This window comes from Mobula hypostoma, chromosome 9 (assembly GCF_963921235.1).
Source record: "Mobula hypostoma chromosome 9, sMobHyp1.1, whole genome shotgun sequence".
Lineage (NCBI taxonomy): Eukaryota > Metazoa > Chordata > Chondrichthyes > Myliobatiformes > Myliobatidae > Mobula > Mobula hypostoma.
Genome location: NC_086105.1, coordinates 85603771 through 85629652, shown reverse-complemented (window position 1 = coordinate 85629652; position 25882 = coordinate 85603771). Strand labels below are relative to the sequence as shown.

The following is a 25882-nucleotide window of genomic DNA, read 5'->3' as shown; positions in this document are numbered from 1 at the left end:
TAATTCAGTGACTAAAGGGCTGATGAACACAGAGGTGTGTATTGGCAATTTAACACGGCTGTCTGAAGCCAGCTTGATAGTGAACCTTGGAAAAAATGAATTCGGCCACACGAATGTCACTTACCTGGGAATTGTGGTGACACAGGGGCAGCTGGCAGTGATGCAAGCTACAGTGCAGGCTATCGCTGACCTCCCAACCCCGACAGACAAGAGGGCCCTCGGAAGGCTCTTGGAGATGGTGGGGTACTGCAGGAAGTTTTGCAATAACTCTGCGGTCAATACCCGTCCCCCTCCTACTAAGCCCTTGCGAGAGAAAATTGAGTCGGAATGGGACGACCCTTGTTGTTGTGGTCCGGGACAAAACCAAATGAGAGGTTACATTGGTCGCAATTCATCAGTGTTTTTGGCCACTATGAAGTTTGCTGAGTTGGAGCCTGGTCTAAGGGATTATTAATAACACGTGTAAAAGGAACAGAAAATGTGATGACTGTCTGTCAAGGTGTTGACAGCTTCAAATTCTCTGTATTAGCTAAAGAACTGTTAAAGATGTATATTATGTATCAGATAATGTAGTCATGTTTGTAATTTTTACCTCCCGGTAAAAATCCTTAAAGGGGGGAAGTGTTACGAGAATACACATAAAATTAAGATGTTTGCTGGCCTGGGCTAGCATCAGTGGCATCAGCAGTTGGTCTGCCACCTGCCCTCAGGGGAAGGAGAGATAAGGAACAATGGAGCAGCGTCTGGAGATGTGTAATGAAGGGATGTGGGAGGAAGAGCTGTCTGGAGCGGCTCCCCCCTTTGAACCCTGAACTGTTTGAAGTGATGGACAGGCGATACCCCAGCAGGGGGATAAAAAGGGACAGGTTCGCTAAGACAGACACACACGCCACCCGAGGTAACGAGACCCTGGAAGCGGTGCGCTTCTCACGAGTGGGTGAGAAGTACCGGACAACGACAAGGGTGGAAAGGTACGATCAGCGGGAACCCGGTGTGTGTCCGCCCTTGCCTGGGTGCCGGGTTCACTGCAGAGGATCGACCGCATCTGGAGGAGGGGTCACAGTCGGTGACCTCAGGTGACATCACCAAGGACCTGCCCAAAAGCTGTTTGTGAGCCATCTCGCTGGTCTGTGAGCCATCCCGCTGGTCTGTGAGTGAAGCAGTGTTCTGAATGATCAGTTGTTCCTATTCTGTCTCTCTTCCCCCACCTTGTCCACCGCCATGGTAACGATTACTGCGAACTGAACTACAAACTGGACTGAACTTTGAGTCATTTTGAAATTGGTCATTTACCCCTAGACAACGATAGAGCTTGATTGATGCTGTTATCTTAATTCTGTGCACATGTGTGGTTATCATTGTTGAATTGTTGCATTTATTATCCTTTCGATTACTGTGTTGCTTGTTTCTTTAATAAAACTTTCTTAGTTCTAGTACTCCAGACTCCAACTGAGTGATCCATTTCTGCTGGTTTGGCAACCCAGTTACGGGGTACGTAACAACTCCCTCCACCACCACCCTCTGCCTTCTGCAGGCAAGCCAATTCTGAATCCACCTGGCCAAACTTCCCTGGATCCCATGTCTTCTAACTTTCTGAATAAGCCTACCATGTGGAACCTTGTCAAATGCCTTACTAAAATCCATATAGATCACGTCTACTGCACTACTCTCATCTATATGCCTGGTCACCTCCTCAAAGAACTCTATCAGGCTTGTTAGACACGATCTGCCCTTCACAAAGCCATGCTGACTGTCCCTGATCAGACCATGATTCTCCAAATGCCTATAGATCCTATCTCTAAGAATCTTTTCCAACAGCTTTCCCACCACAGACGTAAGGCTCACTGGTCTATAGTTACCCAGACTATCCCTACTACCTTTTTTGAACAAGGGAACAACATTCGCCTCCCTCCAATTCTCCGGTACCATTCCCGTGGACAACGAGGACATAAAGATCCTAGCCAGAGGCTCAGCAATCTCTTCTCTCGCCTCGTGGAGCAGCCTGGGGAATATTCCGTCAGGCCCCGGGGACTTATCTGTCATAATGTATTTTAACAACTCCAACACCTCCTCTCCCTTAATATCAGCATGCTCCAGAACATCAACCTCACTCATATTGTCCTCACCATCATCAAGTTCCCTCTCATTGGTGAATACCGAAGAGAAGTATTCATTGAGGACCTCGTTCACTTCCACAGCCTCCAGGCACATCTTCCCACCTTTATCTCTAATTGGTCCTACCTTCACTCCTGTCATCCTTTTTTTCTTCACATAATTGAAGAATGCCTTGGGGTTTTCCTTTACTCTACTCACCAAGGCCTTCTCATGCCCCCTTCTTGCTCTTCTCAGCCCCTTCTTAAGCTCTTTTCTTGCTTCCCTATATTCCTTAATAGACCCATCTGATCCTTGCTTGCTAAACCTCATGTATGCTGCCTTCTTCCTCCTGACTAGATTTTCCACCTCACTTGTCACCCATGGTTCCTTCACCCTACCATTCTTTATCTTCCTCACCGGGACAAATTTATCCCTTACATCCCGCAAGAGATCTCTAAACATCAACCACATGTCCATAGTACATTTCCCTGCAAAAACATCATCCCAATTCACACCCGCAAGTTCTGTGGAAAAAGCTCCTCAACTTGTTCCAAGGAACAGTCTATGGCCCTTTATTCCATGGAATTTCGTACCCTGGCCGCAGAGAGGGTTTGGAATTTGGAAGCAACTCAAACCATCCTGCAAATATCTCCTAAACCGAAGTACCCTTTCAAAATTAAAGTCGTACTTTATCATTACTCATTTGGTTTCGATTGTTATGCTTTTTTCTTCCAATTGCATCAGCTCTTCATCTGTCAGTTCTTGGTCATGGGATGCCAAAACCTCTTCAACATCATGTTCGTCAGCTTCCACAAGCCAGACTCACGTTGTCCTTACTTTGTTCACTATGATCGAAATGCTTAATTATGTCTAGGTTTACACTAAGTGTAACACCCTTATGAGCTCTTTCAGGCTTTTCCGATACCTTAGAACTTATCTTTCAAACGGCTGCTCACAGGCATGTGTTAAAGCAATGCAGTTCCGAATCCAGGGGAGAGCGACTGTTCGGGGCGCGTGCTGCCTTTTATCGCGTGCTGCTTTTTTTTTGTAACAGTGAAAACACCTTCTGAAAGCGAAAACGGGGTACTAATATAGGTCTTTCATGACAATGAGGTTTCGTAAAGCGAACGTTCGAAAAGCGGGGGACACCTGTATTGTGTAGTGCTTATCCAACTCAATTTTACCCAGAGTAGATCAGATTGCTAATCACTTTTGTCCTTTTCATTGGAACTGAGAAGAGGGAAAATAAGTTGTTTCAAGTGAAGGTGGGGAAAGATGTATAGGACAAAGAGAACCTCTCTGAGACTAGGTGATGACTACAAAATGCAGAGCTGTACAGCATGTCCATTTCTCAGACTATGCAGGTGGATAGGAGGCTACAGATTGAATTGAATTGACTTTATTTCTTACATCTTTCACATACGTGAGGAGTAAAAATCTTTACGTTACGTCTCCATCTAAATGTGCAATGTGCAATCATAGTAATTTATAATAAATAGAACAGTCAATGACTTAAGTCAGCGTGAGTTCATCAGTCTGATGGCCTGGTGGAAGAAGCTGTCCCAGAGCCTGTTGGTTCTCCATTTATGCAACAAAATCATTATCTTCAGTCCCCATCATGAAGTTTGCATGACTCCATTAGTCAAAGTGTACTGTGTAACTGTTGATACTGTGTTTTGCACCTTGGTCCCGGAGTAACGCTGTCTTGTTTGGCTGTTTTCATGGATATTCATGTATGGTTGAATGACAATTAAACTTGAATTGAATTGAAAATATGTGGAGCACAGAGGGAACTTCATGCTGTTGTGCATGAATCACAAAAATGTAGCAGACAGCTGCAAAAGTAATTAAGAAGCCAAGTGGCAAATTGGCCTCTACTGTGAGAGGGTTGAAGTTTTGTTACAATTTTACAGGGTGCTGGTAAGGACCTTTAAGACCCTTAACAGTGTGGATGAGCAGAAGGTTTTGGAGTCCATGTTGATAACTCCCCGAAAGTGGAAGTACGGGTTGATATGGAGGTTAAGAAGGTATATGTCATGCTTGCCTTTAGTAGTCAAGAAACTGAGTTTGAGATTCAGGAAAGTATGCTGCAGCTTTATACAACTCTAGTTAGGTCACATCTGGAGTATTTTGGTTGCCCCGTTATAGGAAGGATGTTGAAGCTTTAGAGATATTGCAGGTTTACCAGGTTGTTTCCTGGATTAGAGGGCATATCCTATAACGAGAGGTTGTAAAAAATTGGATATTTTTCTCTGGAGTGGTGGAGGCTGAGGGGAGATATGATGGAAGTTTATAAAATTATGAGAGGCAGAGATAGAGTAGATAGTGTCTTTTCCCAGGGTTGAAATGTCAAACACCAGAGGGCATGCATTTAAGGTGATGGCGGGGGGGGGGCGGGGGTGTAAGTTCAAAAGAGATGTGAGGGGCAATCACAGAAAGTGGTAGATACTTGAAATACACTGCCTGGGGTGGTGGCAGAAACATTTGAGACTTCTAAGAGACATTTAGATAGGCATATCAGTGGTGGTGGAATCTCAGTGCAGGTGGCAGAAGTTGCAAAGGATAATCTATTAAATGTGGAGGCTGTTGGGTTGGAAAGTGAGGACCAGGGAACTTTATCCCATTCTTGCTCAGAGGAGAGGGAAGCGTAAGATATAAATGGGTTGTGGTCAGGGCCTTTGTCAACTGAGGTAGAAAGGAAGTTTCAGTTCAAGAAGAAGGAGAATATTTCAGAGGGACCTGTGCGGCAAGTTTTGTCACTGGAGCAGATACAATGGAGATGGATGGACTATGAGAATGTAATGGAGTAGTATCAGAGCAGGATATTTCGGTCATTTTCTGCTTTTATTTCTCAGTGATATGATCAAGATTGCTTGCTCTCCTGAATGAAGGGAGATGCAATGTGTTTTTCTTTAAACATCTGACTGATGTCATCCTGTGTTATTCTTTCCTTGCAGGTCACTACCATGCCTGAATATTTACTGAAACGATTTGGAGGTCAAAGAATTCACTTCTTAATTGCTACCCTTTCTTTATTTGCCTATATATTCACAAAGATCTCGGTAGGTTTCTGTGATTCATTTCATTGAAAAGTTTGCTGACTGTGCTTAAAATAATTTCCACTGAAATATGAATTAAACAACTGGGAAAATGCAGGTGTCCAATGCACAGCAAAATATAATAACTTGACAAACTGGATGCCTATTGTATTGTTCCAAATCTTAACACTGTGGCTTTCATAATTTCGACATATTTGCTCAGCATCCAATACCAATATACAGCTTCCTCCTTCATAACTGCCCCAGTACACTGATGATAGAACTAGTCAATGTCTAATGCAGGAAGTATGTTGGATAATCAGCAGTCAGTTTTGATGGACTTCATCTTGGGTTTTAAAAAAGTGGCCAGTGAGATAATTGTGTTATTAATTTTCCAAAGGTTTCTACATTCAGAGAAGGTTCCATGAGATTGCAAAACAGCAAGTGTCTCTACTTCTTTTTAAATTTCTTTTCAAAAGTAGTTGTTAATGCATATTATCTGAATGGTCATATTATCTCAATAGTCAGGGATTGCAAAGCTCTGAGAAACGGAGGGATCTAGGTGTCTGATCTATGATTCACAAAAAGCTGGTATGCAGGTGAGCAGAAGGTCTTTGTTTATCGTTCTTGAAACTGAATACCAAAGTAGGGAGGTTATATTTTAGAACTTTGGTAAGATAATATCTAGAATACTGAGGAGAAAATTCATTATTTAAGGAAGGATGCATTGGAAGAAAACCAAGGTTTATGGCAATGGTCATGTTGTCTTATGGGGAAAGATTTGACAGGCTGGGCTTGTATTAATTGGTGTTGAGAGCCAGGAGGAAGTTAATGAAACATGTAAGATCCTAAGAGGTTCTTGGGATGGAGGAATTTCCTCTTATGGAAGAAGCTAAAACTTTTCAAAAGTGGTTTTGTGCACTTAAGAAAAAAGAGAAGAGTTGACTGTTTCTACTGGGAGGATAATATTTCTTTGAACTCTCTTCCTAAAAGTAAATTGGAAGTCTGATAGGCAAGGTGGATGAGACGTTATCAGGATAGATGAAAAAGCAAAGCTTGTTTGCAGTCATTTGACTAATGACCTTACTGAATGGTGGATTAGGCTTGTGGTGCCAAAGGACCTATTCTTTCTCCCAATTTGTATGTTCTGTATCCTTCTCAATTCCCTATTGCATTGAACTCAATAGATGGAGGCGTAAAGCAGAATTGCAAGTCACCTGCTGTACTGTTCCAACACCTAAAGCAAATAGCTCCACTTTGTTTCCACCCTACATGAGAATGCTAAAGTACCACATTATTCATAACATTGTGCCCCAAAGACACAATGGTCCTTAAAGAATGCCATGGTCATTTTGAGCAAATTGGAAGAAACCTCACTTATATCTGAAATGTAGCTAAGATGTCTTGCAATGTTTTAACAGTTGTCTGTCTCAAGTTCCATTTCACTATAGTCCCAGGACTTTGCATTCCTCATTCATATTACATCCTGATACAGTGTGTCTAATAACACCCAAGAACACTTTTTGAAGCGCTGTCTCTTGAAGATGTCCTTGACGATGAGGAAGGTTGTGTCCATAATGGAGCTGGCTTAAGACTACAACTCTCTGCAACCTCTTTTATCCTGTGCATTGGAGCTTGTGTACCAGACTGATGCAACCTGTACATCTGTAGAAATTTGGAAGAATCTTTGGTAGCATACCAAAGTAGTGTTACTGACATGCCTTCTTCATGATTACATTAATGTGTTGGGTCAAGGATAGATCCTCTGAATGTCGACAGATGCTCACACATTGTACTGCTGACCCCTCAATAAGGACTGATGCATGTTCTCACAACTTTCCCTTCCTGAATTCTATTATCAATTAGTCTTGCTGATGTTGAGTGCAAGGTTGTTGTTGCATCACCACTCAACCAGCTGATTAATCTCACTCCTGTATGTCTCCTCATAGCCATCAGAGATGGCAGTGGTGTCATTCGTGAATTTATAAATGGTGGTTAATCTGTGCTTAGTTTTGAGTATAGAGAGAGTAGAGCAGTGGGCTAAGCACACATTCTTGATGTGCACCTATGTTGATTGACAGCAAGGAAAGATATTATCACTGATCTGTACTGACTGGTCTCCCAATGAGGAAGCCAAGGATCCAATTGCACAGTGAGGTACAGGGGTCCAGGTTTTGAAAACTGATGATTAATACTGAGGGGATTCCTCTGAAACTGTAGCCCTGCTTCGAGTCTTCAGTTTTATTTTTGTGTGACTATTTTAGATTGAAAGATGTTTGGGTTGTGGGGGTGGCTATTATGGACAGTCCTGCATTTCTGTTTCACCATGTAACCCTCCCTGCCAGCTATGCTTCTTGAGACAGCGGCGGCTCCAGCTGCTCCACTCACTCCCCGGGTGGTCTGGAGTTGAGTCTGTCAGTTCTGAAGATAGCTAGTTCTTTGAAATGACTTGAAATATTACTTACTACAATGTTTGTGGCTGCGGTTTCAGCTGTAGAAGCTGTAAACGGGAATATTGGATGATTCCCTTGGGAGATGCATACACAGCCATCAACTTGGTATAATGTCTCAGTTTCACTGAAGCATTAGAGTTTTCTCTTGACTAGGAGAAGACTGAGTCAGACGGCTTACTTTAAAGAATCCCTTCAATCACCCAAAGTAGGAATTCAAGGGACTGAGATCTGAAGAAATGGTTGTAAATCTTTACAACAGAAACCTATGGAAAATGGCATCTCAGCAGATAAAAGGAGAAGTGGCTCCTTTTATCATCAGCTTCTGTTGTTAAACAACTTTTTAATTCAGCGAGATAACCTGTAATCTAGTGTCACGTACCCCGTGACGGGATAAAGAACCAGCAGAAATAGGAAACACTTTGGAGTCCAGTATTGCTATAAACTAATAATATTTATTAGTAACTATGCAATACAGTAATATAAATGTAGATAAATCAAACAGGTTACAATGATTATATATATAAGTCAGTATATTAGTAAGTGTGGAAATATATGTATGAAAAACCAAGCTTCTTTAAGTCTAGGGGTAAAAAGATACAGTCTTACAATGATAGTATAGTTCAGTTCAGTTCAGTTCAGTTCATGGTATTGAGTCGAGTAGTGACAGAGAGAGAGAGAGGGAGAGATTTGAGTCTTCATTTGAGCTGACGCCGTTGATCTTCCCGTTGTCCTCCGAAATCCTTTAAAAGTTACCAACTGTGACCACAACAAAGGGGACCAGTTTTCTGTGGTGGACAACTCCCGACCAGTCACAGCCTTTTCTTTTCACTGCAAGAGCCACTGATCGATCTGCCTGATCGATCCTCCAAAACCCCACTTTTTCTGCGGGCACAACAAAGCTCATTCGGTGTCCAAAATGTGTCTGAGGTCTATATCATCTGACCTCCTATTTATCTCACCGTACGGGATACCAGCTGTCATTCAAATAACTCCTCCTTCCTCTCTCTGTGTAAGAAATGCAAGCAGGCAAATGTCCTTGGGAAGTATTAACAACCTGTGAGCAGTCTTTGTATCTCTCTCTCTCTTTTCAAAAGCACAGCTCATAGGGGTAATCGAGCACAGTTCATAGGGGTAACTCAGGACCCCGTCACACCCCCTTTCTTCAAAGAAAAAAAATTCAACCAAGGTGAATTTTTTTGAGTCTAAATGTAAATCACAGATTTTAAAACAATATATGTCTGATCATCAGATGATAGAGCAAAACGTATCCAATTTCCAATTTAATATCTGGCTAACCAATCAACTATAATATTGTCAATACCTTTCACATGTTTGATTTTTAAGTCACATTCTTGCAATATCAGACTCCAATTTAACAACCTTCTACTCTTATCCTTCATCTTAGTTAGAAACACCAACGGATTATAACCCATATAAACCACAAGTGGTCTCTGAGCAACAGAGAAATTTTGAGGTCTCTGAACATAGACATTATAATATTGTAAAGCCAGAATAAGTGCTAGTAATTCCTTTTCAACAATTGAATAATTTTTCTGGTGCACATTAAATTTCTTTGAGAAATAAGCTACTGGGTGTTCAATGTCATCCACACCCTTCTGTAACAGTACTACCCCAGCAGTTTCATCAGTAGCGTCTGTTGCTATAGAAAATGGCTTTGAAAAAATCAGGTGCTTTGAGCACAGGATGATAACACAGGATGGTTTTCAGACGTTCAAATGCATCCTGGCAAAGGTCATTCCATACAAATCTTTCACTCTTCCTCAGGAGTTTTGTTAGGGGGAGAGCGATGTCAGCAAAGTTCTTACAAAACTTACAGTAATACCTAACCATTCCCAAAAACTTTCTTAAAGCTTCCTTGTCAGTCGGAACAGGAACCTCAGCAATAGCTTGAACCTTGACCTGTACAGGAGCCAGTTGGCCCTGGCCTACCACATAGCCAAGATAAATAACTGTGGCATGGCCAAACTCACTTTTAGCGAGGTTCACAGTAAGATTGGCCTTGGAAAGTCTGTCGCACAGTTTTTCTACCGCAGCAATATGCTCTTCCCACATGTCATTCCAGACCACTAAATCATTGATATAAACCCCTGTGCTTTCTAAACCCCTAATCACAGAATTGATTATTTTTTGAAATGTTTCTGGAGCATTTTTCATCCCAAAGGTTAAAACATTGTACTCATACAGTACAGATGTTATCCCAAATGCTGATATCTCTTTAGCCCTCACTATCAAAGGAACACCCCAGCCTCCTTTTAACAAGTCAATCTTTATAAGGTATTTAGCCTTCCCCACTCTATCAATACAGTCATCCATTTCTCTTTCCTTGTTCTTTCTTGTTTCTAATTTCTTCTTCAACCACTTTGTTTCTCTCAAAGTTCATTCTGTGAAGATGCTGTTTCATGGGCTGGGCTGAATTTATAATGATGTGATGCACTGCACCTGTGCACCATTTCAAAATGTCAGAAAATAAACCTCCGTGCTTGCCAATTAGTTCTTTCACTTGTTTTTGCGGTTTAGGGTCCAACTGATGGACCTTATCAGTAATATTTTTCAAAACAGTGGAATTCTGACATCTTGGTGAGACTAGATTCAGTGGGTGAACATGTTTTTCCACCCCATTATCAAATTCCATGACTCCATTTTGTTCCATAACAATTCTCCCAGCTGCAATTCTAGCAAACAAGTGTTTTAGTTTAATTCGACCATTTCGTAAACTTCCCTTGGCAAGGTCACTAAGCTTATTAAGTCCCTTCCAAAGTTCTAAAACATAATTAAGCCCACTGACACATTTTTCCAAATCAGACCATTGTTCTCTGAGTAGGGTCAAAGGTCCTTTTGGCCTGTAACTGAATACAGGTTCTAACAAACTACCCTCCAATGGCTTTTGAATTGAATCTCCAACAATAAATAAGAGGAGGGGAACTCCCTCATCCCATTTTTTCCCCATTTCTCACACAATATGTTTTAATCATGGTCTTTAGGGTTGAGTTGAACCATTCCAAGCCTGCCTTGGACTCTGTGTGATATGCAGATGACACCATGTGTTTAGCTTCTAATTCTCTAACTATCCCCTGGAATGTCCTGGAAGTAAAGTTACTGCTCTGGTCAAATTGAATTTCTTTGGGCAGACCTACCAGTGTGAAAAACTTACTGAATGACTTTACCACAGTCTTGGCCTCGATATTTTCAAAAGACACTGTTTCGGGGACCTAGACACAGCACACACAATTGTTAACATATTGATAACCAGCTGCAGTCTTTTGCAATGGGCCTACACAATCCACTATGACCCTAGAAAAAGGTTCACCAAAAGCAGGTATCGGTTTAAGTAGTGTTACCTGAATAACCTGATTAAATTTCCCCTCAACTTGACAGGTATGGTCAGTCCTGTAACAATTCACAACGTCCTTCCTTAAACTAGGCCAGTAAAGTTCCTTCATAATCCTATTCACTGTCTTTCTCACTCCATGAGGTCCATCTAAAGGCATATTGTAAGCCATGTTTAAAATTTCAGCCCTGTAAACTTTCAAAACCACCACGTGACTTGCAGGCACAGTGGCTGGTCTCCATTTCCTCATCAACACCCCATCTTTAAGGTAATTTCCCACTGCCTCTCTCTGAACCTCCTCTCCTGTGAGAGCCATCTCCTTTTAAAGCCATCATTCCAGAATCTCGCTTCTGTTCCTCTATAAATTCCTTCCTCAATAAGGACAGACCTTTCTTTTCCTCCTTGCTCTCCTCAGCCTTACTACCCTCTAAGTCCTGCTGAAATCTGGAAGGTAGAAAAGTCTGTGTCACATCATCATAATTTAGACCTCTGGTTTTGCTATCATAGGTCTCAACAGCAGCTTTGCTCATCAGTTGAACAGCTATACCAACCTTATCTTGGAGAGGTGTCAACATTCTTCCATTGTTTACTAAACTTAGCAACATCACTAGGCTTATGAGAACCATGTATACATTATGGAAGAGGCCAAACAATCCCTTTATCAACTTTTTCCGACCTTCTCTTCGACCTATCTCCATAACATCACACTGAATAACATGATGATGACCTTGCAGGTGTCCAAATGTCCAAACAAAATTCAACAGACTAGCACATCCTTTCTCAGCAGGCCCTTGTCCTGCAAGCAGAGTCAAAGGTCGCACAACCAATCCAACCTTTTCCAGCACTTTATCCAAAAGTCCAGGAACAGCACTTTTCCCATTACTTCCAGTAAAACTTACCTCAGCAATTTCCACCTCATCACTAACTTTTAAAACATTGTCTAATACCAGTGACTGAGAATCCTCACATTCCACTGGTACCAAGGTTAATTCCTTTTTCACTGAACCAAGATCATCTGATACAAAAAAAAACTGTATTCCTTTTCAACCAGTCAGACACCTCAGACTTTAACTGAGTCTCACCACAAGGTTCAGAACCCTGTGAACTCACAGATACTTCAACAACCTGAACACATTCAATCGGGACAGCTGCCTCTTCTGGGCTGTCATCACTTGTCCCAGTTTTAAATTCAAGGTCACCCCGAACCTCCCAGCTATTCTCTGGCAACCTCTCATCTGGAGTAAACTCAAGCTCGTGAGTTAAAACATCTTTGTTTGCTTTCTTAGCAGACCCCCACAAGATAGCGGCATCCTCTGCATCTGGGTACGCCCTTACATCATCAAGAACACACCTTTTAAATTCATCACACAAAACAAGCCCTTCCGAGCTGTAAAAATCATCAGGGTCTGACACTAAACCTTCTGGCTGCCACATCTTCCTTTTATACTGTCTCTGTCTTTCTGCCTCTTCTCTCTGTTTGTCTGCCTCTCTAGCCTCACGGACCCTCCTCTTTTCTGCTTCAACAGCCTCGAGCTGTTTTAATTTCATTTGCAATTTCAACTGAACCTCAGCCTCAGTGGGTTTCCTTCCAGCATCAAATGTTCCCTTATCTATATAACGCTGGGCTATTACCGTCCGCATCTGAGCTCTCTTCATTATAGTGTCACCTTTAGTCTTAACTTCTGAGCGATTCCCAACAGCACAACCCTCGTAGCATCATCCAACACCTCAGGGGTTGGTTCCAACATAAACTTCTCAACACTAACATCCATTTCTGCTGTATTTCCACACAACCAAGTCAAAAGGGATTTTCCCCAATCAATTCAAACAAGCCTCCCACAATTTGTTCATATCCCGGACGCAGGGCTCAATTTTGTCACGTACCCCGTGACGGGAATAAAGAACCAGCAGAAGTAGAAAACACTTTGGAGTCCAGTATTGCTATAAACTAATAATATTTATTAGTATCTACGCAATACAGTAATATAAATGTAGATAAATCAAACAGGTTAGCAATGATTATATATATAAGTAAGTATATCAGTGTGGAAATATATGTATGAAAAACCAAGCTTCTTTAAGTCTAGGGGTAAAAAGATATAGTCTTACGATGATGAGTATAGTTCAGTTCAGTTCAGTTCATGGTATTGAGTTGAGTAGTGACGGAGAGGGAGAGAGAGGGAGAGATTTGAGTCTTTAGTTGAGCTGACACCGTTGATCTTCCCATTGTCCTCCAAAATCCTTTAAAAGTCACCGACTGTGACCACAACAAAGGGGACCAGTTTTCTGTGGTGGAGCTATCACCCAGGCGAGGGTGGACACATGGACAACTCCCCACCAGTCACTGCCTTTTCTTTTCACTGCAAGAGCCACTGATTGATCTGCCTGATCGATCCTCCAAAAACCCACTTTTTCCGTGGGCACAACAATGCTTATTCAGTGTCCAAAACATGTCTGAGGTCTATATCATCTGACCTCCTATTTATCTCACCGTACGGGATACGAGCTGTCATTCAAATAACTCCTCCTTCCTCTCTGTGTAAGAAATGCAAGCTGGCAAATGTCCTTGGGAAGTATTAACAACCTGTGAGCAGTCTTCATATCTCTCTCTCTCTCTTTTCAAAAGCACATGGCGGTGTTAAACAACTCTCTCTCTCTCTCTTTACAAAAGCACAGCTCATAGGGGTAATCGAGCACAGTTCATAGGGGTAATTCAGGACCCTGTCACACTAGTTTCTAACATTAAAACAAGGCCAGCAAACAACTGCTTTGCCGCACATTGCACACTTTGTAACTCTGATGCACTCGACTCCTCACCATATAGAAACTGGACATGCCGAACAGAAGTTTGTCTTCAGCTCCCTGTGTTAATTGTTGAATTATGGGCCTGGATTTTGCTGTGTTATTGATGGAAAATCTACCAGTGTTCGCTTCCACTCAATTCAGAATGCTCATGTATGTTTTAATGTGGAAATCCTGAGACCAAATGGACAGAGCTTAAATAGCTTATAATTTATTTTCAAAAAAGTTACAATATCTTTCCAATAGCATATTACGAGGCCTAAATGTAATTCAGTTTTTCACTTTGCTGCAACTTTTTAAAAACTTCTAATTATTTTGAAGTTTAAACATTTTTGATAAAGCTTCATTGAGGCCGGCATTTCTAAGTAGTTTGGTTAACCTCAGAGACATAATTTATCCTTCTTTCGATTTTGTCTGTTTTTGTGAAGGGGTTAAGATTTCCCTGCCACATAATACCTCTTTACAATGGTGCAGAATGGGATGTTTAAGAAAATTCTTGTAGCATTTGGCCATGTTCTTGCCAAGGGGATAGTGGCTAGTGGGGAATGCCACTGGATCAGTACTTGCACATCAGGAACACAACAGTGATTGCATCTGGTGTTCTGGTTTGGAAACTCAGCTCCGTTGACTGTGACAAAGATAATTTTCAGTAGTGAACATAGAACACAGAACAGTACAGCGTAGGAACAGCCCCTTTGGCCCACAGTGTTGTGTGAACCAGCTAAAAAGTAAAAAAAAAGACTCCAAAAAAAACTAATCCCTCCTCCCTCACAATTGCCATATCCCTCCACCTTTCTCCCTTCCATGTGCCTATCTAAACATCTCTTAAAAGCTTCTAATGTATTTGCCTCTAGCACCGTACCAGGCAGCGTATTCCAGGAATTCACCACTCTCTTGAATAAAAAAACTTACCCCTCTCATCCCCTTTGAACCTACTCCCTCTCACCTTCAATGCATTCCCTCTGATATTAGATATTTCCACCCTGGGAAAAACGATACTCCCTGTCTACTCTATCAATGCCTCTCATAATCTTATAACCCTCTATCAGATCTCCCCTCAGGCTCCGCTGCTCCAGAGATAACAACCCAAGTTTGTCCAGCCTCTCATGGTAACACTTGCCCTCTAAACCAGGCAGCATCCTGGTAAACCTCTTCAGTACCTTCTCCAAAGACTGGACATCCTTCCTACGGTGGGGCGATGAGAATATATGCAATACTCCAGATGTGGCTGAACCAGAGTTTTTATAAAGTTGCAACACAACCTCTCGACATTTGAACTTAGTGCCTCGATTAATTCCAAAGCATTCCAAAAGCCGTCTTAACAACCCTATCAACCTGTGTAGCCACTTTCAAGGAGCTATGAACTTGGACCCAAGATCCCTCTGCTCAGCAACACTGTTTAGGATCTTGCCCATAACATTGTACTGTCTCCTTGCATTTGCCCTACCAAGGTGCAACACGTCACATTTACGTGGGTTAAGCTCCACTTGCCATTTCTCTGCTCATACTGTCAACAAATTTATATTGCTGATATTCTTTGCTGGTTTTCTAAACTATCCACAATTGCATTAATCTAGATACCATTCACAAACTTACTAACCCACTCATCTACGAAGGGTGATTGATAAGTTCGTGGCCTAAGGTAGAAGGAGTCAATTTTAGAAAACCTAGCACATTTATTTTTCCTACATTGACACACTTAGTCTAGCAGTCATGGAGCATACGGATCCCTTTGTTGTAGAAGTTGGCATCTTGGACCTCCAGAAGTTGTCCACAGCAGGGATGATTGATAAGTTTGTGGCCTAAGGTAGAAGGAGATGAGTTATTAACTTCAAAATTTCTGCATTTTCGATCAAAGAGTTGAACTGCACGTGCATGTAACAAGAGCTGTATAACTGATCTCTTTCTAACCTAGGCCACGAACTTATCAATCACCCCTGCTGTTGACCACTTCTACAAAGAAGGGATCCGTATGCTCCATGACTGCTGGACTAAGTGTGTACATGTAGGGAAAATAAATGAGCTAGGTTTTCTAAAATTGACTCCTTCTACCTTAGGCCACGAATTTATCAATCACCCCTCGTACATTTTCTTCCAGGTCATTTACATACATCAGAAACAGCAGAGGTCCCAGCACAGATCCCTGCAGAACACCACTAATTCCTAACCTCCAGCTTAAATAAATCCCTTTGACTATTACCGTCTGAAATCTATGCAAAAGCCAATTCTGAATCACCGATTTGCCACAGACCCATGCATTCTAATCTTCTGGATTGGCCTCCCATGAGGAACTTTGTCAAATGTTTTATTAAAAATCCATGTAGGCGACATCCACTGCTCTACCTTCATCAATTTCTCTCATTACCTTATCAAAAAACTCAATAAAGTTGGTAACACATGGCTTGTCCCGCACAAAGCTATGCTGCCAATGGGTTTCCAAATGCACATATATCCTATCCCTAACAATTTTCTTCTGCAATTTCCCTACAACTGACGTGAGGTTCACTGGTCTATAGTTCCCAGAATATTCCCCTGTTCCCTTCTTAAATAGAGATACAACGTTAGTCCTCCAGGACCTCGTCTGTGGCTAGAGGGGACACGAAAAAACTAGTGAAGGCCTTCCTCAATAACTTGAGTAAATACCATCAGGCCCTATGGACACATCCAACTTAATACTCATTAGGAGACCCAACACTTTCTCCACCTTGACTTCTAAACGCTCTAACATATTTATGCACTCAGCACTGATCTCCTGATCCTCCATCTTCCTTTTCCTTGGTAAATACTGAAGTAAATACTCATTAAGGATCTCTCCACATCCAAGAAAATGTTCCTCTCTTTATCCCTGAGTGGGCCTACCCTCTCCCTAGTTATCCTCTTGTTTTTGATGTAGGTATAGAATGCCTTGGGATTCACCTGAATCCTACTTGCCAAGGACTTTTCATCGTCCCACCTAGCTTTCCTAATTCCCTTCTTTAGTTATTTTCTGGCTTCTTTATAATCCTCATGTGCTCTGTTTGATCCTGACTTCCAAAGCTTTATGTACTTTTCCCTTTTCTTCTTGACTAAATTCATCACTCTCAGGACATCCAAGGTTCTCTTATCTTTCCATCCTTTTTTCAAATAGGAACCTACCTTTCCTGTACTATGTACAATTGATCTTTAAACACTATCCACATGTCTGATGTGGACACTAGAAGAATAGGTGTTCCCAATTAACTCTTCTGAGTTCTTGCCTAAGTGCCCGCGTACTTTGTCGTTCTCCAATTTAAAACTCTCCCACAAGGACCATTCCTATCCTTATCTATAGTTATCCTGAAAGTTAAGGAGTTGTGGTCACTGTTCTCTAACTGCTCACACACTGAAAAGTCAGTCACCCGGCCAGGCCCAGTACAGCCCCTTCTCTCATTGGACCATCTACATATTGATCTAAGAAACCTTCCTGGATACACTTAACCAATTCTGTGTCATCTAAACCCCTCACACTAAGAAGGTCCCAGTTTATATGAGGGAAGTTGAAATCCCCCATGACAACAACTCTATTAATTTTTACACATTTTCTTAATCTGATTACATATCTGTTCCTCAATGTCCCGGTGGCTAATGATGGGTCCACAGTACAATCCCATCAGTGTCCTATTCTTAAATTCTACCCAGATAGACTCAGTGCTTCCATCATGTTCCCTCTGAGTGCAGCTGTGATATTGTCCCTGACTAGTGCAACTCTACCAACTCTATCTTTTGCCTACTTCCTTTTTTAAAAAGTGGCATGACATTTGCTGTCTTCCAATCCGCCGGGACCTGCCCAGAGTCTAGAGAGTTTTGATAAATGATTACCAACACATCTACTATAACCTCCGCCAATTCCTTCAGCACCCTGGGATGCATCCCACCAGGACCAGGGGACTTATCTACCTTCAGGCCCTCCTGTTTGCTCATCACTATCTCTTCAGTGATAGTGATTTTATCGAGGTCCTCACCTCCCATTTTGTCCATAACGTCCTTCTTTACCATAAGATCATGACAAGCTTGGTTTTACCATAAAACCACGACGAACCAAAAGGATCAGACCATTTACGCTCACAGATCTCGATTTTGCAGATGACATAGTCCTGCTCTCTGACCAGATGGAGGAAGCACAGCAGCTACTGACAAAAGTGGAAATTGAGTGCAATAAAGTTGGACGTCACCTAAATGCTAAAAAGACAGAGTACAGGCGTTTAACTGCGACCAAGGTACTCTCAAGACCGTAAAGAATGATACCATTAAGAAAGTCTTTGACTACAAGTACCTTGGGTCAAGAATGATGAGTTCAGAGAAGCACATAAACATACTGAAGGTGCTGTCATGGAGGGCTATGAACGACATGAAGGAAATTTGGAAGTCGAACCTGACCAGAGGGCTTAAAAAGATGATTTTCATAGCAGTCATAGAGTCCATTCTCACGTACGGATGAGAGATGTGGACACTCACCAAGACTATGTGAAAGTCTCTAGATGGTTGCTATACACGAATGCTCCGGATGGCTCTTGACGTGAGTTGGCAACAGCATATGACGAACATCGAGCTCTATGATGCTCACCACTAAAATCGAGTCAAGATGACTGCAACTAGCTGAGCACTATCTGCACCACCCCGAGCTACCTGCCAGCCTAGTCATCATATGGGAGCCCAGGCACGGGAGGATGAACCAAGACTATGGTCAACACGCTCCTAGAAGAAAGCGGCGCAGCTAATGTAGATGAACTGAACACACTGATGAGGGAGAGGGAGAAGTGGAGAGTCCGTCATCGTGCCCGACGCCGGCCCCCTTGGCCTGAGTCGACGTAGTAGTAGTAGTTGGCATATTAGACGTGTCCTCCACCATGAAGACCGACACAAAATAGTTTTTCAATGCCTCAGCCATTTCCTTATCACCCAATATCAATTTCCCCTTATCGTCTTCCAAGGGACCTACGTTGATTTTAGCCACCCTCTTCCGCTTTATATATTTATAAAAACTTTTGCTATCTGTTTTTATATTTTGTGCTAATTTACTTTCATACTCTTATCTTCCCTTTGCTTATTTCTTGTTTAGTTGTTCTCTGTTGCTTTTTAAAGTTTTCCCAATCCTCCAGTCTCCCACTACTCTTTGCGACTTTGTACACATGAGCTTTTAATTTGATACTATCTGTTATTTCCTTAGTTATCCAAGGCTGGCTCTCCCCACACTAACTGTCCTTACTTTTGACTGGAATATACTTCTGTCGAGCACTGTGAAAAATCTCTTTGAAAGTATTCCACTGTTCCTCAACTATCCCACCAAATAGCCTGTGCTCCCAATCTACATTAGCCAACTGCTCCCTCATCCCATTGTAGTCTCCCTTGTTCAAGCATGATACACTAGTTTTAGATCTAACTATTTCACCCTCCATCTGAATGCTACACTAACTATTAGAGTACACCCAAAGACATGGGCTCTCTCTCTCTGCTTGCTCAGAAGAGCTATCATGATGCAGTGTCTCACCCAAAGTCAGTGATGTAGACTGCAGTTGGAATATAATGTAGCATTAAAGCAACATATTTTCCAATTTTTCTGCTCTTCCTGCTGTTCCACCCTCTTTCAACAGCTTGTCCTACCCTTTGTGGCCTCTGCTCTTTCACCTAAATATCTGGGAGTATCACAGATATGCACCAGCATTTATTTTGTCAAAAATCTACTTCAATGCCTGCAGCATCACCCCCTGCAAACTGAATCTAACTCATGGAAGAAAATACTAAAAAATCATTGGACTGAAGCGACAATCAGATCTAGAAAACTAGCAACTAATGAGTTCAAATAGTAGGTGGGTTTTTGAGAGGCTAGGCAAGGACCTCAGCTGGAATCTGGAGCTTGACATGAAATTGGAGACACGTGTTAATTTTCGCATGATCTGGTGTCTCTGCTCAGGAAAGCTACCACGAGGCACTGTCACACCCAAAGCAGAGAAGCCAGATTATGGGGCCAAGGAAGAATAATCCTGGAAACTATAGATCGTGAGTCTTATGTCAGTGGTGTGGAAGTTACAGAAGAGAATTCTTAAGGATAAGATTTATGAGCATTTGGAAAACCAAGACCTAACTAGGGAGCAACACACATCAAAGTTGCTGGTGAACGCAGCAGGCCAGGCAGCATCTCTAGGAAGAAGTACAGTCGACGTTTCGGGCCGAGACCATTTGTCAGGACTAACTGAAGGAAGAGCTAGTAAGAGATTTGAAAGCCACACTCAGGTTGGAGGAACAACACCTTATATTCTGTCTGGGTAGCCTCCAACCTGATGGCATGAACATTGACTTCTCTAACTTCCGCTAATGCCCCACCTCCCCCTCGTACCCTATCTGTTATTTATTTATATACACACATTCTTTCTCTCTCTTTCTCTCCTTCTTCTCCCTCTGTCCCTCTGACTATACCCCTTGCCAATCCTCTGGGTTCCCCCCCCACCTTTCCTTCTCCCTGGGCCTCCTGTCCCATGATCCTCTCATATCCCTTTTGCCAATCACCTGTCCAGCTCTTGGCTCCATCCCTCCCCCTCCTGTCTTCTCCTATAATTTTGGATCTCCCCCTCCCCCTCACACTTTCAAATCTCTTACTAGCTCTTCCTTCAGTTAGTCCTGACGAAGGGTCTCGGCCCGAAACATCGACTGTACCTCTTCCGAGAGATGCTGCCTGGCCTGCTGCGTTCACCAGCAACTTTGATGTGTGTTGCTTGAATTTCCAGCACCTGCAGAATTCCTCATGTTTACCTAACTAGGGAGAGCCTAGTGATCATAACATGATTGAGTTCACTGTGGAATTTGAAAAAGAGAAGCTGAAATCTGACGTGTCGGTATTTCAGTGGAGTGAAGGAAATTACAGTGGCGTGAGAGAGGAACTGGCCAAAATTGACTGGAAAGGGACACCGGCGGGAAAGACGGCAGAGCAGCAGGGGCTGGAGTTGATGCGAGAAGTGAGGAAGGTGCAAGACAGGTGTATTCCAAAAAAGAAGAAATTTTTGAATGGAAAAAGGACGCAACCGTGGTTGACAAGAGAAGTCAAAGCCAAAGTTAAAGCAAAGGAGAGGGCGTACAAAGAAGCAAAAATTAGTGGGAAGACAGAGGATTGGGAAGTTTTTAAAACCTTACAAAAGGAAACCAAGAAGGTCATTAAGAGGGAAAAGATTAACTATGAAAGGAAGCTAGCAAATAATATCAAAGAGGATACTAAAAGCTTTTTCAAGTATATAAAGAATAAAAGACAGTTGAGAGTAGATATAGGACCAATAGAAAATGATGCTGGAGAAATTGTAATGGGAGATAAGGAGATAACAGAGGAACTGAACGAATATTTTGCATCAGTCTTCACTGAGGAAGACATCAGCAGTATACCGGACACTCAAGGGTGGCAGGGAAGAGAAGTGTGCGCAGTCACAATTACGACAGAGAAAGTACTTAGGAAGCTGAATAGTCTAAAGGTAGATAAATCTCCTGGACCAGATGGAATGCACCCGTGTGTTCTGAAGGAAGTAGCTGTGGAGATTGCGGAGGCATTAGCGATGATCTTTCAAAAGTTGAAAGATTCTGGTATGGTTCCGGAGGACTGGAAGATTGCAAATGTCACTCCGCTATTTAAGAAGGGGGCAAGGAAGCAAAAAGGAAATTTTAGACCTGTTAGCTTGACATCGGTGGTTGGGAAGTTGTTGGAGTCGATTGTCAAGGATGAGGTTACAGAGTACCTGGAGGCATATGACAAGATAGGCAGAACTCAGCATGGATTCCTTAAAGGAAAATCCTGCCTGATAAACCTATTATAATTTTTTGAGGAAATTACCAGTAGGCCAGACGAGGGAGATGCAGTGGATGTTGTATATTTGGATTTTCAGAAGGCCTTTGACAAGGCGCCACACATGAGGCTACTTAACAAGATAAGAACCCATGGAATTACGGGAAAGTTACATACGTGGATAGAGCGTTGGCTGATTGGCAGGAAGCAGAGAGTGGGAATAAAGGGATCCTATTCTGGTTGGCTGCCGGTTACCAGTGGTGTTCCACAGGGGTCAGTGTTGGGGCTGCTTCTTTTTACATTGTACATGAACGATTTGGATTATGGAATAGATGGCTTTGTGGTGAAGTTTGCTGACGATACGAAGATAGGTGGAGGGGCCGGTAGTGCTGAGGATACGGAGAGTCTGCAGAGAGACTTGGATAGATTGGAAGAATGGGCAGAGAAGTGGCAAATGAAGTACAATGTTGGAAAGTGTATGGTTATGCACTTTGGCAGAAATAATAAACGGGCAGACTATTATTTAAATGGGGAAAGAATTCAAAGTTCTGAGATGCAACGGGACTTGGGAGTCCTCGTACAGGATACCCTTAAGGTTAACCTCCAGGTTGAATCAGTAGTGAAGAAGGCGAATGCAATGTTGGCATTCATTTCTAGAGGAATAGAGTATAGGAGCAGGGATGTGATGTTGAGGCTGTATAAGGCGCTGGTGAGACCTCACTTGGAGTACTGTGGGCAGTTTTGGTCTCCTTATTTAAGAAAGGATGTGCTGACGTTGGAGAGGGTACAGAGAAGATTCACTAGAATGATTCCGGGAATGAGAGGTTTAACATATGAGGAACGTTTGTCCGTTCTTGGACTGTATTCCTTGGAGTTCAGAAGAATGAGGGGAGACCTCATAGAAACATTTCGAATGTTGAAAGGCATGGACTGAGTGGATGTGGCAAAGTTGTTCCCCATGGTGGGGGAGTCTAGTACGAGAGGACATGACTTAAGGATTGAAGGGTGCCCATTCAGAACAGAAATGCGAAGAAATTTTTTAGTCAGAGGGTGGTGAATATATGAAATTTGTTGCCACGGGCAGCAGTGGAGGCCAAGTCGTTGGGTGTATTTAAGGCAGAGATTGATAGGTATGTGAGTAGCCAGGGCATCAAAGGTTATGGTGAGAAGGCGGGGGAGTGGGACTAAATGGGAGAATGGATCAGCTCATGATAAAATGGTGGAGCAGATTCGATGGGCCAAATGGCTGACTTCTGCTCCTTTGTCTTATGGTCTTATGGAGCCAGTATGGCTTTGAACAGGGCAAATAGTGTCTTACTAACTTGACTGAGTTTTTTGACGAGGTGGCATTGGTAATTGATGAAGGTAGAGCTGTGGATGTTTGACAAGGACCCTCATGGGATGCTCATCCAGAACATTAAGGTGCACAAGATTGCATTGTGAATTGGTCATTTGGATTCAGAATTGGCTTGCCCATTATTGGATCTGTTTATATTCTGATCCTTGGGGTTCTTTCAGGAGTCAGGAATGATAAGCAGTCTGAATTTTAAGATTTCAGTTTATTTTAAAGTACAAACAAACATATAAACACTAAGCAAATGAAATGACGAGCTGACAGATGAAGAAGTAGATGCACAGCAAAGACAAAAGCAAAATGATGGCACCCCTGAAAAAACCATCACTTTTATAGATAAGAGATGCCTTAGATAGGGAAAAACTGGTTATTAGGCCACATAATTAAAACAATTACATCAGGTGGGTAACGTGCTAATACTTAGCCAATGAGAAGGGTGATAAACCATTAGTTAAGCTGCTATATCGCTTTCTGCCAGTGAGAGTGAAAAATACATGAGTTTGTTAAAAAGTACAAAGAGACTTAACAGATGAGCAAAGTGATCTTGGGGTGCAAGTTCATAGCTCCCTGAAAGTGGCTGCACAGGGTGATTAGGAAGGTATATGGCATGTTTGCCTATATTAGTCAAGACATTGAGTTCAAATGTCAGGAAGTTATGTTGCAGCTTTATAAAATTCTAGTTAGGATGCATCTGGAGTATTACATACAGTTCTGGTTGCTCTATTATAGGAAGAATGTCAGGGCTTTAGAGAGGGTGCAGAGTGGTTTACCAGGATGCTGTCTGGATTAGAGAGCATGTGTTATCATGAGAGGTTGAACAAACTTGAGCTGTGTTCTCTGGAGAGGCGGACACTAAAGGGAGATCTGATAGAGATTTATCAGATTGAGAAGCAGAGATAGAGTAGACAACTAACATCTTTATCTTAGTGTTGAGATGTCTATAATATAGGGTATGAATTTAAGGTGGGGGGGGAGTTCAAAGGAGATGTGAGGAGCAAGTTTTGTACACAGGGGTAGTGGATGCCTGGGGTAGCAGTAGAGGCAGATATGTATATTGGGCACTTTTAAGAGACATTTATATTGGTACCTGATGTGAGGAAAATGGGAGGATATGGATATTGTTTAGGCAGAAGAGATTAGTTTACTTGGCTATTTGATTTCAGCACAACACTGGACAAAGATATTCTATGCTGATCCCTTTGCCAATAGAGTGCCTGCAGCAAATGTCTACATTCTGAAACTTTAAGGAGCCTAGAAAGTAAGGATTACCTGTACCGTGTTCAGGTGTGATTATGTGCAATGTGCATGCAATATTTCTGCAACACAATAGTCAGTAAATTTTGATGTTTAATAGTTCAAAAATGGGTGTAGTGTGTTTTGTTTTAGTTCCCATTTGTTATTTATATTGATTGAACGTGTTCCTAAGAATATTCATTCTTATGTTAATTGCATGGTACTCTGTAACAGCTATTGGAATGAGTGAACTATTTTTTGGCCCAGTTGTGGTGATTTATTATTGTTGCCATCCTTCACCTCATGCATGTGTTTTCCCCAGGTTGATATCTATGCCGGAGCTCTCTTTATTCACCTGGCTTTGCATTGGGACTTGTACCTTGCTGTGATTAGTCTACTCATCATAACCGCAGTCTACACTGTTGGAGGTAGGTCTCATCATTTGGACTGGCATCAAATTGGATCCTATGGGTGTATTCAGTCGAAGCTGATGGATTCCTGATTGGTCAGGGCATCAAGGGGTATGGTGAGAAGGCTGGTGTATGGGGTTGAATAGAATATGGGATCTGGGATCAGCTATTATGAAATGGCAGAGCAGACTTGATGGGCTGAATGGCCTAAATCTGCTCCTGTGTCATATGGCCTAATTGACTATCATTAGAAATAGACTCATATTTATATTAATAATTAGTAGTCTCAAAGTCATACAGCATGGAAGAGAATTCTTTGCTGAGTCCACACTAACCTTCAAGAGATTAACGCAATAGAAAGGAAGGACATAAGCCGGGAAGATGTGGAATCGATATGGGTAGAGCTGCGTAACACTAAGGGGCAGAAGACGCTGGTGGGAGTTGTGTACAGGCCACCTAACAGTAGTAGTGAGGTCGGAGATGGTATTAAACAGGAAATTAGAAATGTGTGCAATAAAGGAACAGCAGTTATAATGGGTGACTTCAATCTACATGTAGACTGGGTGAACCAAATTGGTAAAGGTGCTGAGGAAGAGGATTTCTTGGAATGTATGCGGGATGGTTTTTTGAACCAACATGTCGAGAAACCAACTAGAGAGCAGGCTATTCTGAACTGGGTTTTGAGCAATGAGGAAGGGTTAATTAGCGATCTTGTCGTGAGAGGCCCCTTGGGTAAGAGTGACCATAATATGGTGGAATTCTTCATTAATATGGAGAGTGACATAGTTAATTCAGAAACAAAAGTTCTGAACTTAAAGAGGGGTAACTTTGAAGGTATGAGACGTGAATTAGCTAAGATAGACTGGCAAATGACACTTAAAGGATTGACGGTGGATATGCAATGGCAATCATTTAAAGGTTGCATGGATGAACTACAACAATTGTTCATCCCAGTTAGGCAAAAGAATAAATCAAGGAAGGTAGTGCACCCGTGGCTGACGAGAGAAATTAGGGATAGTATCAATTCCAAAGAAGTAGCATACAAATTAGCCAGAGAAAGTGGCTCACCTGAGGACTGGGAGAAATTCAGAGTTCAGCAGAGGAGGACAAAGGGCTTAATTAGGAAGGGGAAAAAAGATTATGAGAGAAAACTGGCGGGGAACATAAAAACGGACTGTAAAAGCTTTTATAGATATGTAAAAAGGAAAAGACTGGTAAAGACAAATGTAGGTCCCCTGCAGACAGAAACAGGTGAATTGATTATGGGGAGCAAGGACATGGCAGACCAATTGAATAATTACTTTGGTTCTGTCTTCACTAAGGAGGACATAAATAATCTTCCAGAAATAGTAAGGGACAGAGGGTCCAA

General features: G+C 42.2%; 1 protein-coding gene across 1 annotated transcript in view; it reads left to right on the top strand.

Annotated features, from left to right (window-relative positions):
• Positions 1-25882, top strand: part of LOC134351291 (sodium/myo-inositol cotransporter 2-like) — a 152089-nt gene that overhangs the window by 34668 nt on the left and 91539 nt on the right. Inside the window, exons 5-6 of the mRNA XM_063057356.1 lie at positions 5052-5156; positions 24426-24531. Coding sequence (XP_062913426.1) covers positions 5052-5156; positions 24426-24531 — 211 coding nt within the window. The remainder of the gene's footprint in view (positions 1-5051; positions 5157-24425; positions 24532-25882) is intronic.